This window comes from Lonchura striata, chromosome 26 (genome assembly GCF_050655825.1).
Source record: "Lonchura striata isolate lonStrDom1 chromosome 26, ASM5065582v1, whole genome shotgun sequence".
Taxonomy (NCBI): domain Eukaryota; kingdom Metazoa; phylum Chordata; class Aves; order Passeriformes; family Estrildidae; genus Lonchura; species Lonchura striata.
In genome coordinates this window covers 8,872,821-8,889,982 of record NC_140728.1, presented here as the reverse complement: position 1 = coordinate 8,889,982, position 17,162 = coordinate 8,872,821, and the positions used below count along the sequence as shown (strand labels likewise).

Below are 17,162 nucleotides of genomic sequence, written 5' to 3'. Positions count from 1 at the left end.
TAACTTAAATTTTGACGTATTTTGTTTTCGGCACGTTTTCTAATCTTAAGGTAAAAACTGGCCCCATCTGTACAGATTAGCTTGTCTGCAAACTGCAGGGAATTCTGAACAGCTTGTGGTCACACAAATCATCCCCTTAGCATTCCAAGCCAACATCTTCCCCTTCCCCAGCACTTCACACAACCACGTCAGGGCTTTAAAAACAAAAAATCTGGAGAATAATCAGGCATAGAGTCACCATCATCCCAAATGGTACCAGCACTGAGCCAACCAGGCCTCCTCACACTCCCCTTTAGTGTCAATTCATTGAAGCAGTGAATGAAAGTGCTTGTGAACAGCAAATTTCCACAAACTGAATCCAGATTTTGCAATTGTTTCTTCCAAAAGGCTGGCTATTTTTAAAGCACTCCAAGTGTTTAATCTCTTTTCCTTTTGAAAGATGCTGCATGAGTACAAAATACAGACGCAGATCTATGGCCCTGGACAGTTTAACTACTTAGAAGCACCTGTGTGGAAAAGGCCTAAATTATATTCCTTTAATGAGCATTAACATTACTTTTATGCCAGGAATGTTTCTAACAAGGTTCCGAAACAGATGAATTTCCGTGCTAATTAAAAATTGCTGTTTGTGGTCCAAAGTGCTGTCAGCTCATGGCCAACTCTGGCAAACATCACCTCCCAAAAACACATAGACATTTGGGAGCAGAAGTACTGCTCAGCTTTCCAGTTTACCTCCAGTTCATTAAGCCTCTGGATCCTCGGTGTGAAGTGAAGCTTGTCGACATCGCACGCAAATGGAGGCTGCCAGTCCTGGAAAACAGAAGGGTTCCATCAAAAGATCAGGAAAAGGAAAGACGTTTCTGCAACAGTCAAAAGCCAGGGGAGCCTGAAGCATGAAGAGGCCCCTGTGGCCTCCAGAGCCTCCTCAGCCCCACCAGAAGATGGAAGTTGGTGTGCAGGGGGCTCGGTGGTCACAGCCTGACTGTCAGGGAGCCAGGGCTGCGCTGACCCCAGATCCCCTCACCAGGAACAAGTCTGGAGAGCAGCAACGGTGAGACACGCTGCGTGAGCCCTCAGAACACTTCACTGCACCTCAAAAGCAGAAAACGGAGCCACAAAATCAATTACATTTTGCAGCTGAAGACCTGGCCTGCATTGTAAGCCTCCACATAACCATTAAGGCTGGAAAAGCCTTTTAAGATCACCGAGTCCAACTTTTAACCCACCACCACAATTGCCACTAACCCATGTCCCCAGGGGCCACATCCACACATCTTTCAAACACTTCTAGGGATAGTAACTCCACCACTGCCCTGGGCAACCTGTGCCAATGCTTGACAATTTCCTTGACTGCAAACATTCAGTAAAAGCTGGAATATGACCAATTGGAAAAAAAGATTATTATTACTTGATAAAGTACCTGCAACTGAAATGTTATTTATCAACACAACTATAAAGCTGTTTTATCGTTTACATTTCTGACCTCTACTGCACACACTTGGTTTGGCAATACACAACTTTACAAAACCAAATTAGATTTGATTTAAACTTGACAGGAATTTATTACATATAAAGTTATCTTATTCTCACTAATTACAGAATGAAGATAATGCACAAGTGAGCTACTGACAGTGAAGACAGAGCTTTGCTTCAAGAAAACAAAAACCTTTCTTCAGCATTCTTCAACATCAAGTGACTGAGGCAAATGAAGTAAGACCAGCATTATAAACACAGTATTTTGTATTTTAGATTCACAGAGAACATGAAAACTGGAGTTAAAGCTGATCATACATTATTTCCAAAGCAATTATCTTATAAACAAATAAGGAGCAAGATTCACCAAGAATGTGGAGAAGCTGAAGATTAAAGAGGGCAACCAATCCATACATTTTACCAAGCTTGCATTGATTAATCCAGACCTCAAAATGGAAGTTTTCTGATCCTGCAAGGCACTTGCAGCACATCTCAACTTGAAAATGCCAATTGAAAATAACATTTGAATTGGAAATTAGACAATGGTAGGGGGTCAGGATGACAAATCATCCAGAAAATACTCAATCCTTGACCAGTGGGACACATTTCTCCTGCTTTTAACCACATTGTCACATTTTCCTGCTTTTAACCACAAGACTGCCTGGTGCCCAAAGACATGCTCTTGAGAAACTCGATAACACTAACCCTTCTTTGACTGCTTATTCTCTATGCCAGAAAACCAAATCCAATGAAACCACCAAGTCTGGGGAACAGAACTGACATTCTTTTCTAATATCCTGTTGTCTGATGAGTCATTTAGGGCCCTCAAGCTGTAAGATGAGAAGTACAACTGGGAACAACTGGGAAGGATTTGAAGTATTGTACTTCAACAGGACAAATCTGACTCTCAAGCTGAAACAACTGGTTACATCATGAGTCACAACTCCAGAGTCTGCTCTGTACCAAAGACAGGGAGACAGGAGACAGGCACCGAGACCAGGAGGGGACACAGTGGCAATGATGCACAGGACCCTTGAGACACTGGGGACTGAATTAAACTGCCCAGGGGAGAACTGTAGGAAGCTTTGCTTAGGCTGAGAATAAATGATACCAAGAGGGCTGTGCTGCCTCTGGCTTTGCTAAGCAGTATGCCAAGGCTGTCCCCAGGTGGACTGTGCATTACCCCAAAACAGACCCTCTAACAAGGCTCTGCAGGGGACAAGAACCAGGAATAAGATGAACAGGGCCAAGAATTCAGCTCATGTAGGCGATTATACCACCTCTGAAACTGTCACCAGTCTAGGCTGCACTTCAGGGCCATCACCTGCAGTTACTGGCAACACGTCAGGGAAGCCAAGGAAGGGAAGGCACAGCACAGGAGACTTCTGGTTGGGCCACATGTCTGCTAGCACAGGCTGCTGCTCTGGGCAGAGCCCAGAGGAAAGCCTGCATGCCACTGGGCACAACAGGAGGAACAGGATCTACCTGCTCCTACAGGCTCTGGCTCATGCTCAGACTAAAGAAATCCAGTTCCAAGAGTGCCTAAGGCACAGACAGACCCAATCCATGTCAGAGGGCACAGAGCAGGCTCGTCCCCTCTGCTTATGGAAGCAAATGAGGAAGTTTATGTGCATGATCTTACAGAAACACCTCATTCACAGCTTGGCACCTGAAACATCCTGCTCCAGAATGAATTTATGATCTCCATGTGTCTATTTATTACTGACTGATGCATGTTTGGGGACAGTCTTTCCTGTTTGGCCAAAGACACTGGCTCTGGCAAAGCACCAGTCACCTACTGCGCTGGAAGAGTAACATGACTCCAGACAACACAAGCTGCCACAACAGGCATTTCCTGCACCCGCAGTTTTGAAGTTTACCAATGACTGAATGACCAACGCACACACCAAGACGCCCCAATGGCACGCCAGCTGTTTCTCAAAGACAAGCTTTGGGAACTCCATTTATTCAACAGCACTTTCAGAAGGTGACTTTTCAGCCTATCAGGCAAATGGGTTCATCAGCCAGAATTGAACATTCAACAGACTTTAAAGTGTTTCATTTTTAGCAAGGAGAAAGTAATTGCAAGAGTTTCTGCTGGGTGATGGTAAATTAGCTGAATGAGAGGCAACACTGGATTGACTCCAGTTTATGAGGTTTTTAAGCAGGTACCATAGAGTATGCTGAGTTGCACAGGACCACCAAGTCCATCAGGATCATCACATCCAATTCCTGACCCTGCACAGACACCCCAACAATCTCACCCAGTGTCTGGGAGCATTGTCCAAACACTTTTTGAACTCAGACAGGCTCGGAGCTGTGCCCATTTCCTGGGGAGCCTGCTCAGTGCCCCAGCACACTCTGGGGAAAGAGCCTTTTCCTAACATCCAACCTAAATATCTCCCAGCTCAGCTCCAGCCACATGCTTGAGTCCTGTCACTTGTCATGAGAGGGAACAGATCAGTACCTGCCCCTCTGCTGCCCCTGAGGACATTGAAGACCCCAGTGAGGTCTCCCCTCAGTCTCCTCTAGGCTGAACAAACCAAGTGACCTCAGCTGCCCCTCATGAGGCTTCCCCTGCAGACCCTTCACCATCTCATGGCCCTCCTTGGGATGCTCTCCAGTGGCTTAATGTCTTTTTTATACTGTAGTGCTCAAAACTGCACCAAAGACTTTGGGTAAGGCCACAGTAGTGCAGGTAGAGCTGAGGGAAAGAATGCCATACATAAAATATAACATTATTATAAAACCATTCCTGGCTTTAGAAACACACTACAGCATGTCCTACTGAACACAAACTGTGTCAGATGACACTGCTGCAGACCCACAGCCATTCACCATCTGGAGAAATGACAGCAGGTATAGCAGACAGTCCATCCTGACTGTCAATGAGTCATTCAAAGTCACAAGTTTATTTTGGAGCATCCAAACTCCTCAAAGGTGATATAACCAGTAAGGCTAATATTTATCTTTCTCTATTCCACAGTATGGTAAATTCCTCAAGTCCTAAACAAGGACAATACTTTCAACCCTTCTTCAATAAGTGTATTATTTATTCAACAAAAATCTTTGACACATTTTGAAGCACAAGTTACCAAGCCAAATGTGATGCTCACTTGCAGGCCCATGAAAAGACATTTCTGTGAGACAGAAATGCCTTTATGCACTTGGAAAGGCAGCAGCACCACGAGAGGGAGCTTTATTGTGCAGGATTCACTTGCCAAGCTGCTGAGCCACATGAGCAGCTTTGCTGGGGAAGAGACCATCCCCCACCCCCAACTCTCCAGGCCCTCTTCCCTAAAGCTCATGCCTGGGAATCAGTAAGACTTGCCCTCTCCATCCAGCTCCTCAAAGGAACTGGTCTGGATTTTCCTGTTTAAAAAAATGAATTAAAAAAGTGTAAGAAGTTCAGTTTGCAGTGTCTTTCAACAGCCATGCTGAGCATTAAGTATATACAGAGAGCAAGAAAACATCCATTTCCTAAAAAATATCAGTTCTTACTCCTCCAGGACTCTACACCTGAAATTACTCTATTGTTTTCTCTTGTCCATCCCTGTTATAAGCCTACAAGGGACAAACAAAATCCTGTGCCCACCTTAGCCTGCAATTGTTATAAACCTGTCATCAAATCTAGTCAAAAATGAGACTGACTTCAAAATTCCAAACTCTTCTATAAACTTAAGGGACAAATCCAGCCATGAGAAGGCATGCTCTAAGTATCACATTAATAGTCCAAGCAGTAACGCGAACTACAATTGGTCAGCAGAATTATTTCTGTGATTTCCATATTCCAGCTCCCAACTGAGCTGTTCCAGGGATGTCAGGCTTCAGAGCACTGCATTTCAGCCGGCAAACTCGCACTCCACCCAAACTCACTAATTAAAATTTAACCACCCCCACCCCTATGAATTCAACTGAACAAGAAATTACCACCATCCCTGCTAAGATGTTCTACAAGTTAGTTGGCTTCAGCTTTTCTCCTTCCCTTATCCTCAAGTCCTTTATAACCAAATCCCTTGTCTGCTGGCTGCCAAAGCAGCTATTCCTGAATCATTCCCAGAAGAAATGTTTCAAGACATTTTTCAATAAACAAATACCTTTTTCCTTCTCTTTACAGAACCAGCTTTCCAGTCCTGCAAATAAAAGGTTTTTTTTCCTTGGGCTTTTTTCTGAAGTCTCTTATATTTTTTCAACATCTTTTGAAAACTGCAAGTAGCATTTTACTTGCAGTCTCTCCCATGTCAGACACAAAAAAAAGAAAGACAGCTCTTTCATTATTTTGCTCGACAGCAGCTCATAGTAAGATCCAAAGGAATATCTTAGCAATTCTTGCCAGAGAAACACATTCATTCAGTAAACTGCAGCAATTCCCCCCTTCCTGGGATGCCCACCCTGTGAGCCTGACCTACATTCTTTGTTCCCACATCTATGATCTTGCCTTGGCAAAGGTGTTCCACGACTGCTGCCTCTGAGAGGAAGGGAGCACACTTGGTGACTCAGGAGGTCCCTTTCAGTCTCCCGGTTTTATGACTACATTAAAAAAACACTTGGAGCTCAGATGGCAGAATCCACACAAACCCATTATCACCCAGCAGTGGGTCAGCCACAAAGCTCCTGTCTAACGGGAACTAATCCTTCTGTGACCCTGTTAAAGACTAACATTAGTTGGAAACTCCAATCATCAGCTAACCCAGTTTGTGATGAACAGTCCTTTCTTGGTCATTTTGAATGGTACAGATTTTTTCATCAAACCCTCTGAATTCCTTCTTGTCAGTAAGGGACCCTGGGTGCACTAACCCACCTTATCTGCAGAACTTTCCAAAAAGGAGTCTGGTGGAGTATTTCTTACTTGAGACAAAAATGGGCTCTGTTATGTATTGCAGACTAGCAAGGGAGAACAGACCCAACCACAGATCCTTCCCATCTGAGAACTACAACCAATGAAGGTGAGTGTACAGTTGGAATCACCTCTCTAGATCCTAATGTTTCTGTGCCAGCTTCACACCTGGAGAGAAATAAAAGGCTCAGGTAAGCTGGAAATGATTCTCCAGCGTCAGGGCAAGCTGCTCCTTGGGAAGCAAAGGCAGAAAGGACAAAAAATACATACAGAGTTTGAGCCTCTAAACACAACAGGCAGCCAGGTTGATGCACAGGAGATGCCAGGCTCCTCTCCATGGAGGCACCTGCATGCAAGGAACAGATACACCACCAGTGTACCAGCAGCACTGCAGCTACAGCTGGGGATGGATGGGGTGCTGGGAGCAGCAAATACCAGACCCCGATTCACTTCAGAGCGCTGACCAAGACGCTGAAACACAGGATACATCAGGGCTGGGGCCAGACCCAGCTGTGGGTATGTGAGGGCACCAGACCCCAAGAGCTGCTGCCACCCCCGCTAAAGGCACAGGACTCATATGTACCCATGGACACACCTTTGCTCTGATCCCCAAGACGTTCCTGGAGTGTGTGTGACCGGCACGGACGGCACACTGGTCCTTGGGCTGTCCCAAGATCACAGCCCTTGGAATGAGTCCATACCCTCTTCAGAGTTGTAATTGGCAGCTTTCAAACCTCGATTTCACTCCCAGTGTAACTCAGACTAGGAAAAAACCTGAATTTCACAGCCATCCAGAATAGCTATGGACAACTCTGTCAGCCTCAGCCATGAGCAGCTGCAGAGCCTTGGCTGCCCAGGGACTCCACTGCCCTGGCTCTCCACAACATCCTCCTTTTCCAGCTGCTCAGATTCACCATCCCAGGTAAAGCACCTGCTCCAGGAAGAACTTTCACTCAGACACTCTGAAGGGCAGCAGGCTGGAAGACCCCACAAGTTCTTCCTGACTTCTAAAATCACTTGGCTTGAACACAGGACTCTCCCCCAACACATCTCAGACATCCTGGACATGGACACAGGACTCTCCCCCAACACATCTCAGACATCCTGGACATGGACACAGGACTCTCCCCCAACACATCTCAGACATAACGCAGTCATCTGGGATTGAGAGGAAGCACATCCTAATGGATACATGGCATGGATTGCTTCCATCCACTAGCAGCTTTTGTTTCATTGCTGGGCAAGGGAGCCATGTTTAAACTCCATTTGCAGCTATTAGCTATCTTAAGTTCAACAGAAAAGGAAAGAAATTCTATCTATGTTATTCTAGTCCCATATGGAAAGCTCTGGACTAAATTGTTTCATTTTAAATTTTCAATGACCTGAAGAGTGTGTGTTGAAAATGCCTCACTGAAAGAAACTGAGGCAAGGAGAGGAAATTCTCATTGTCTTTTAAGCCCATGTTTCAGTGTTTCTGAGGAGCAGAAACCACCCATGGTGACCCTGTGCATGGCCACTGCCATTAGTAAAATAAATAATAAACTAAAAATAATTATTCTTTTGCATATTTTCTTGCTAATTAGAGATCAGAAAAGCCTACTCTGAATTTACCTAATTCCACAACATGACCCCAGTAATGAATATGACAAATTCTTCATTTAAAGCCAACATTTGCTAACGACCTTTGGAAGCGGATCTATTTTTTTTCACATGAATTGACAGCAGGGGAACAGGAACCTCAACACTAAAATATCTCTTCCCCTTCCAAAACCTCATTCATTCTTGATCCCAAAATTCCCAAAAGCAGCAGATCCACCACTTTCCATCCTCCACTTTCCCCATCCAGCTGCTCCCTTCTCACTCTGAAATGCCCTGGTTCCTGACTCACCTGAGCCTGGCCCCTGCTCAGCCAGACCAGGGGCTCAGGCTCAGCTCGCCAGGACTGACAGACGTGGCAGCACCTCTGGTTTCTCCCACTGAAGCTCATTTACGTGTTGTAATTGAGTTATCTCTGTGTTTTCTTTTTGATAAAATCAACTGACTGAGCCTCTGTGTATTATCAAATCCAAATGATCATCACTATCAACTTCCTGTTTCAGACAAAGTATGATAATTCTCTGGATTAATTCCTGTTTTAATGGTGGTTTGTGTTACAGTTCCAGGACTAGATTGCCACAACCCTCAGTTGAGCTGCTCCACAACTGAACTGGTTTTTTGTTTTGTGTTTTCTTTTTCTCCATAATAGTGAAAATAAATCAAGCAACCAGCTGAATGAGAAGCCTAAACAGACCTTAAGAGGTCTAAACAGCATTTAAATCAATGTTGCTCCTCAAAAGAAGTCCCTGGAGGAGCAGGTCCATTTCTCCCAAGCCCTGAGCCTTTAGGTTTCACCACTCAGGCTCTGCTAAGGTTGAATATTTCAAAATTCATTATTTCACGTGCTGAACTTTTCTGATGCTTCTCTGTGTCCTCTACAGTTGTCAAATCTTTTAAAAATCCTCCAATGAGTGCAAGATCCTGAATCCAAAATTTTCTACTCTCATGCTGCCACAGAGGTAAAATCCCCCCATTTCTCACCGAGAAACTCCAGAGCTGCATGTACTGGCTTATCCAGAGCTCCCATTCCAACGTTGCACTGCTTTCCACAGGGATCCACAGTTATTTTTCTACACTCCTTCCTCCTCCTTCCTGCTCTATGCTCCTTTGTTCCAAAGGTAAACCTTCTCATTGAGTCCTGCTTAAGTGATTACTGTTTCATAATATCCATTGTTTATTGGGCAACTGGGATCCCTCTAAAGCAACAAGCCACCACCATAACTCCTTTCAGAATCACAGCTTTTGCTCTTCTAGACTATGTATGAAAATTACATACCCTTAGCTTAAGGTCATGAGACATCATTAGAAAGGGATCCTTCATTACAAACAATCATTAGTAGCTGAAATAACTTGTGATTTGGTGTATTAATTTTGCACAACAGCAATTTCTGTAATTAGAACACTGAATACAATTAATGTCTAGATCTCAAACAACAACACCACAACTGACTTAACCAAATATATGGAATCATGTAAAAAAATAAAACTAATTTGATCGCATCAGTGTCCATACAATTGTATTCCACACCATCACCTTCCAATTTCCTATCTGGGACTATTCCAGACATTCTTCCACTCTGGAGCTAGAGGGGGGGGTCAACTCTTGCACCCACAAAGAACTTAAACCATTAAGGAAATTAATTTTCCCCATTCTCAAGTTCACCAGTATTCCAGGATTTACTGAAAACTGACAGTCAGTAATTTTGATAACTCCAGTGTCAATTCCTTCAAAATTCCAGCTCTCCCAATACAGACTTTCTAATCTTTAAGTGCTTCGTTTAAGTTACCTGGAAGCCTTAACAGTACTTCTCCATACTCATGGATTTAAACTGATGAAATTTAGCCTGGATGTTCTCAATTTTCATGCTTGGCCTTGGGAAAGTTATGTTTTTAGTACACTGTACAATGCTGTGTATTATGAAATGCATTTATATGGTAAGTAAGGCTTAAGTAATCATTATTTATTATTTCTTCACAGCAGCAAAGCAACGATGCAATGAAGTGAAGGAAGAGTCCATCTTCAGGAAAGGCTTGGAGCATTTGGTATCACTCCTGCTCCACAAATTACTGTTAACTCTTGAAGCTAAGTCTCATATTTGTTAGACTGTTTTCTTCCATTAATTCCTATTAACTACCTACCTTGAAGAACAAATTCATTCTCAAGCAATTCTTCATTCCACCCTTATATGCTCCCACTGTTTTGCAGAGCTATCACAAGCTTCTAGAATAGAAGTTCACCACTTGACATGCCGAGTTTTGGAGTAAACTTAGTTTATTCCAAACTAGCAGATATTGTTTAAGTGAAGAAATTCTAATAAAAGATGTTTTTGATTCATAGAATAAAATTCTAACTACAAAATGGCACATGACGGACTGCAAGCAAGTTGTACCCCACCCACTTCCCTGCATCCAGCTGCCCCTTCCCCCACAGATCTGCAACAGACTCAAATTTATATCTCTACTTTATGCAGCTCAATAATTACCAGCAACAACCACCATCTGAGCACTCTGCTGCCAATGGGACTCTACTCATGCTCCACACTGCTGACAAAAAGTCACAGAGAACAATGCCAATGAACTGGTTATTGCTGCACTCTCCACCAGTCACTGCAGCAACTTAGAATCCCCAAATAAGAGTAAAACTCAGTCACTGGTGATGGCTGGAACAAACTGAACTGGAATGAAGGGGAAGAAAACTCCTTCTGAGTGCTCAACTGGAAACTGCCATGCAGAAATTGCACCTCCTGTTATATTCCTGGATGTTCTTTCTTCTTGTGAACACGCAGTAATCACCCAGAATCCTCTGTCTTCCACACATCAACTACTTTGATATCTCCTCACTAAACAGGCACTTCCCTCCAAAGCTGCTACGCAAGAAGCCACTGCAGGTGTGGTTTTGTCTGGGCCCACCTGGTTCCCAGGCAATGCCAGCAGAAAGTGACCACAGAAAGCTCTGCTGCTGGTCCTTCAAGGCCCAGGCAGCTCTCATCAAAGCCAGCTCTGGAGCAAGGACTTGTTCATAAGCAAGTGGGGAAGCTACAGCTGGGCACCAGCAGTCTCACGCAACATTATTCCATACTGCCGCTTATATACAGAAACACAAATTCATCTGCTGATAACTACACAGCAGAGTTTAAGCTAAAATAATGCCAGCCCAACCATCAAATTTTCAATTCCTCTCTCGGCACAGATCCTGACAGTTCATGGTGCTGCCTACCTGCTTCCCGGCACGTAACCAGACTGCGCACGCCGGCAAGAGATTCCCTTGGATGCAGGAAGATTCCAAACCTCAACCATCACCAAACAAGGCATCCAGCTGGAACACACACACTGCTGTGCAAAAGGTAGTGCAGTCTTTAGCTCACAGTGTTACAGACCCCTTGATTACACCAAAGAGAACAATACTGAATATTCACTGCGGCTCCTGGTCGTAGGGGGAAGGCCAGGAACTACGTCAACTTAAAGGGTTTTCTGGTAGCTTTAGAAGAGCTCCCTCTATGCTCCAGGCCGCTGAACCAACCATGCACTTCACAAGTCATCCCAGGCGTTATCCAGGGAAGATAAAGCCATGGGAGCTCAGCTCTCGTGAAGCCAGGCTCCACAGAACTACCCGTACTCAGCCCTCAGCAGTTCCAACTATTTTCATCCTCTTCTAAATACACTCAAAGAGCTGATCACACGGCCAGGCAGGGACAACACCTGGTGTAATATCTGGTGCAATACCTGCCCCTTCAGGGAGAGAAGAGGAGAGCAGCTGAAAATGCAGTTGCAGTAAGTAATTCAGTCCTTTGGAGGGCTGTTGATTTATGATCTCCAACAGATAACATCCTACAAGCAGCTTTCTGATAAGGTTTTGGCTTTTTAAACAAGCAGCCAAGAAAGATGGGATTTTTTTTTAATGTGATGTTTCTAAAACAAAAAGCTATCCCCCTCAAAAACACTCAAAGAAACAAACACATCCCTGACTCCCACCCCACCCCCCACCAAGAAACCCGACCAAACAAAAAAAGCAGTAAAGCAGTCCTGATCACAGTTGCTGAAACACTGCTGGCAACTTAAAAACTTAAAACCTCAAAACATCTACTGAAAAGTACTACAGAACTTCAGTGGTGACCATGTAACAAAAACCATCTTACCCCCTTAACTCTGAGCATCTGGCTGCCCTGCATGAAAAGAAGCCCTGGCACATTCTACCAGGACACAAATTCAAGAGTGGTGTTCACACAGCAGTCGGGGATTATTCCTCCAGAGAGCCGGAACACCTTCCTTCCTCTCCAGCAAGATTCACATTATTCACTCTGTTACAAACATTTCTGCCACCTCAGACACCAACTCAGCAAGTTACTACTATTTTAATTCAGAAAGAAAAGGATGGACACAACAGGAATCCCAGCAACAACCAAAACATGAAAAGTGAGGACTGTGTTTCTGAACAATATTTCTTTGAAGTCAAAGTGTCCCTCACAAAACTTCAGTCTACAAACTGTTCAGGCAGCTTCTCCCCTTGCTGGAGATGTAAGCTCAGTGCCTGTTTAATATTCCAGTTGTTGCCGTCATGTTAACTGCCTTACCTGGCTGCACCACCCCAAGACTCGCACCACGCTCCTCTTAGGGGAAGAGCAATTCACTCAAAATAAAGATGATTCACACATTGTTTAATTGGGTTTTTACTTCCAGAAGCCCCTTTCCTCACCAGTGTGGGTGTTTATACCTTTAATCAAACGAACAATTCTGACTACACAAAACTGTGGTTCTAAGATCGTCACAGCATTTTCTTAGTAAATTGAGTCGACCAACAAGGGGAAACCAGAATTCATACCCTAATTTTGAGCTTAATACACCATCGGTCGAGATGATGATGATGAAGGCTTACTACTTCTTCCCACTGTGGATTGCATTCTAAAATGGTGGCCATGTCTGTCTGGGCTTCAGCTCGCACAGCCAGCAGCCAAACTCAACGGCTGCGGAGTTTGGTCTTGTCCAACTTGAGAAACAGTTCCCTGCGCTAAAAGCGCGCCGAGGCCGGGGAGGCCGCGGCGGGGCCGGGGGCGGCGGGGAGCGGGTCCCCCCGGCCGCACACCGCCACAATGCCAACATGGAGGGCAGCACCCCGGGACCTCCTCCGGGGCTCGGCGGGGCCGCTCCGGCCGCGAGGCCCGGGCCAACCCCGCGAGCCGAGGAGAAGCCGGGCCCGGCCGGGGCAGCTGCCCCCCGCCCCCGGCTCCCTTCACGGCCGCTCTGGCGACTCCCCCACCGGGAGCTCCGACACTTAGGAGCCACTTCACGGGGGAGGAGGTCGCTTCCTTCGGTCCCCTCAGTCCCAGCCCAGTGAAACTTGTGAGGGGCGGCGGGGCGGCCCCGCCTGCCCGGGGTCACCTGCGCGGCCGCGGGCCGGGGCGAGCCGGGCCGGGCCCCACACAAAGGCCGCTCCCGGCGGCGCCATGCGGGCACTCACCGGCGGCGGCCGCACCTTGCAGATGCCGGTCTGCTCGGCGATGGGCCGGATCTTGTGGATGAAGGCGAAGGGGTCGGCGAACTCCTCCCAGCTGGGCTCGAAGACGGGGCACTCGGGCGGGGGCAGGAACTCGGCCATGGCCCGGCCGGGGCGGCCGCTCCGCTCCGCGCTCCGAACAATCTCCGGAGCCGCCGCGCTCCGTGCGCGTCCGCGGGGGGGCCGGGGCTGGGAAAAGAGTCCGCCCGGCCCGGGCAGGGGAGGGGGCGCGGCTGCCCCGCCCCGCCCGCGCCTTTGTGCGGGGGCGCCGGGGCCGCACCAGGGAGGGCCGGTCGGGGGCGGGGGGAGGAGGCAGCGGCGGCTCCTCTGGAGCGCGGCCCGGCCCGCGCGGCGCCGATCCCACGCCCGCCGCGCGGGCCCCGGCGGAGAGCGAGTCCCAGAGAGCGCCGCTCAGCGCGGCCGCTGGGATCCCTCCCGGTGCCCCCCGCCCCGCCGGGCCGCAGCCTCGCGGCCCGCGCTCCCGCCGCCTTTGTGCGCGGCCCCTGGGCGCGGGCGCGCTGCGGCCGCTCCCCCCAGCACCACTGGTTCGGGAGGCGCCGGGCCGCGCTCCGCGCCCCCCGCGGCCCGGCCGGCCCGGCCCGCCCCCCCGCGCGGCCGCCGGCGCTGTGTTTACATGCGCGGAGGGATCCGCACAGCTGACAGCGGGCCGCTGCCGGCGCTTCTTTTTTTAAAGAGCCTCTCCGCGCGCAGCCATTGGCTGAGCGCGGGACGCGTCACGCGCGGGGCGGGGCCGTCCGCCTCCGCGCGGCCGCATTGTCTGGCCCGGCCGCGGAGCCCCCGCGGCCCCGGCCCGGCCCCTTTGTTCGGGGGGAGCCGGGCCATTGTCCTGCCCGCCGGCCCGGCCAGCGCGGGGTAAGGAGCGTTCCTGTTCCCGAGGGAGCGCGGCGAGGTGCCCCCCCCGCGCCCCGGCGGTTACCGGGGCTCCCCCCGCCGGGGTCCCACGCTGGGCGGTCCCGGCCCCGGGAGCGGGGCTGGGGGCGGCGCCGGGCGGGGGAGGGGCGGCCCCGCCGCAGCAGGCGCCGCACGTAGCGCACGTGCGCGGGGGGGCGGCCCCGGACCGGCCCCGGCCCCGCCCCCGGGCCCGAGGGACCCCCGGCAGGGACCCCCCCGCCGGAGCCGCGGCCCCTGGAGGCACGAAGTCACCCTCGGTACTTCGAGTCACCGGTCCAGAGCGGAGCCAACGCGGGTGCTGTCACATCCGACAATGAAACAAACAATTGCAACTTTCGTGACGTGCACACAATACTCAGGGTGTCGTTTCTTGTAAAACTTCACTTACCGGCTTCAAATTTCCACTAAAACTCAGAAGAGCGTCCCCTGTTAACTGCTGTGGCTGGAGAAGTAACACCGAGTCCCAGAGGTGACAGCCAGGGATTCGGGGAGCAAGGCCCTCACTTTACCCCGCTGCACACTGCCACAGCAGGAATGCTCAGGAATCAGCTCCGTGTCACTGCACAGGAACACCTTCCCCGGAGATGGATGAGGAGGAAGCTGTCAGCTCTCCACGCTGCTGCTCACGGTTACAGTGAATCAAAAATTTGTACAAAGTGCTCAGGGCCAGTTTAAGACAAACCAAATTCTTTTCCTCACTGAAAAATTGAAGAAAAAAAAGAAAGTGGACAAGCTTTTGTAAAGCATTTGTGCAGGCAGTGTCAAAGGGAGAGATGCTCCCCTCTGAGCTGTCCCTGCTGGAGCCTCCCTGGGGGGATGCAGAGGGGCAGGACCCGCACCCCGAGGGCTGTCTCTGCCAGGGGCACAGGACAAGGCACCCCCTCGGAGCCTGGCAGCACAGGCTGCTCTCCATGCCACGCTGGGCTCAGGGGCTGTGCTGGGCCAGCCTGAGCCAGGCTGAGCTCTGAGTCAGCACCAGCGCTGAGCTGAGCTCTGATAGTCCCACCCTTGCAGGGACAGGGTGGGCCCAGAGTCACACAGATGGGGCTCCAGATTAGGCAGGCTCAGCTTCTGGGAGCCCCAGAGGGTCCCCAGCCAGCAGGAGCATCTCTGGTTTCCACGAGGTTCCTGTCCTTTCCTTCCCCGAGTTTGACCCACACGTGATAGAAGTTACTATACCCCTTTCCTTGTACAAAAGGAAGATCATGTTTAGACAAGGAGCTTTAACCATAGATATAAAATGCAACATATTTGTTTGTACTTCCATTTACACCAAGAGGCCCCACCGTACAAATCACCAAATATCACCATCTGGAGAGAAAACTAAGCTTCATCACCTTCCAACAGCTGGTCTGCAGCACGTCCCAAACTTGAGGGGCTCTGGCAGGGAGGAGAACACTATCTTTGAAACTTTGTGTCTGAGCGTCCCTGAGGGGCAGGGATGTTTAAACAACAGTGGATTACAGTGTTCCACAAATAAATCAATTTCTCCAACGATTCCCTGAGGACTCCTTTCCACGGAGCTGAAGGACCCCATTCAGCAGGACTGTTTATGCTACTTCTGTCACATCTAAAGGCCTCCCATGGGGCTGCGATGAAAAACACTCAGACACCAGGTATTTTACTTAGGTAGTTCTGATGGAGGAAAAAAAGCACTTGCTACAAAGATCTGAAGATGGGCAGAGCAGGGAGATCAAGGGATGACCTAGGGATAAAAAACAGGTGCCTTGAAGGGAGGGCAAAGTGGCTCAGGGGTGGATAAGATGGAGATTTAAGGTAAGCAGGAAGCCCTGAAGGGTCTGTGCATCCCATCAAGCATCTTACTTGTCTTTCCTGCTAACCTTGCTACCTGCTAATGAAAACACTTCATCACCACAAATGTGTCCTTTTGCATGTTGCTTTCTCTGTATCTTCTCTCTGCTGTGACATCTGCAGTATTTGTTCTGTTCAGGGGATTAGTGTGGCACAGCACTGTCTGGCTTAGAAACCCAATTCCCCAAGTGTCAGAGGCACAAGCTGCAGGAAGGAAAGCTGATTTCCCTCAGCTGGAATGAGCGTGCAGACATTCCTTCTTCATGGTTCAGTTGACTGCCATTAATTAACCTTTTATTAGAAGAGCTTTCTCCAAGCCTGTTCCATTTGTGCCCTGTGAGCAGAATACCCCCATTTGCTGCAGCTCAGCATTAACCCAGGAGCAGCTGCAGGGCTGGCAGGGACTGAGCAGGGACAGTGAGAAATAAGGGAGCAGGACTCCAGCACATAGTGCAAAGGCCATCCAAAGGGGTTGGCCCAAGGTGAGGAGTGCCAAGGCTTCCAACTGAAGCCAAGCATTCTTCACCACATCTTGGCAACTCCTTCATCCTCACCCAGCTGTGATCTCCAAAACAGAGTATCTGTCCAGAACCATTCACATCTGAGTGTCCCCTTATATGCTGCTGCAGTACAGCTCTTGTCACACACCATTTGACTACAGGAGTCCCATTAGCCTGGAGGTTTATTCAGAAAATCTTTTGTGTTTTCTTGGATGGGCACCATATCATGAACTTTCCATGACTGCAAACCTCGCCTTCATTTTCCTGCACCAGCCATCACCTGCCTGGATCACCCTGTTCACACAGCCTATATTGACTTGTTTGCATTTATGTATCTGACTCAGACACTGCAAGGAAGATCACAGAATCCCAGACTGATTTGGGTTGGGAGGGACTTCAAAGCTTATCTTGTTCCACACTCTGCCATGGGCAGAGGACACCTTGCACTATATCCCAGGTTGCTCCAAGCCCTGTCCTACCTGGCCTTGGACACTTCAGGGATGGGGCAGCCACAGCTGCTCTGGGCCAGGGCCTCAGCACC

The 17,162-nt window shown here is 48.7% G+C and overlaps 1 protein-coding gene across 4 annotated transcripts in view; it reads right to left on the bottom strand.

Moving 5' to 3' along the window:
- The window catches only part of KDM5B (lysine demethylase 5B), a 57,069-nt gene extending 42,220 nt beyond the window's left edge, over nt 1-14,849 (bottom strand). For 3 of the 4 annotated variants that reach the window (XM_021527664.3, XM_085561498.1, XM_085561496.1), the window contains exons 1-2: nt 13,362-13,567; nt 733-810 (exon numbers count right to left, since the gene is read on the bottom strand). In XM_021527664.3, the coding sequence (XP_021383339.1) occupies nt 733-810; nt 13,362-13,499 (216 nt within the window). In that variant the 5' untranslated portion in view covers nt 13,500-13,567. Of the gene's footprint in view, nt 1-732; nt 811-13,361; nt 13,568-14,697 lie in introns of those variants that run through there. The other variant, XM_085561497.1, reaches the window with a different exon arrangement.
- Between the last annotated feature and the right edge of the window lie 2,313 nt (nt 14,850-17,162).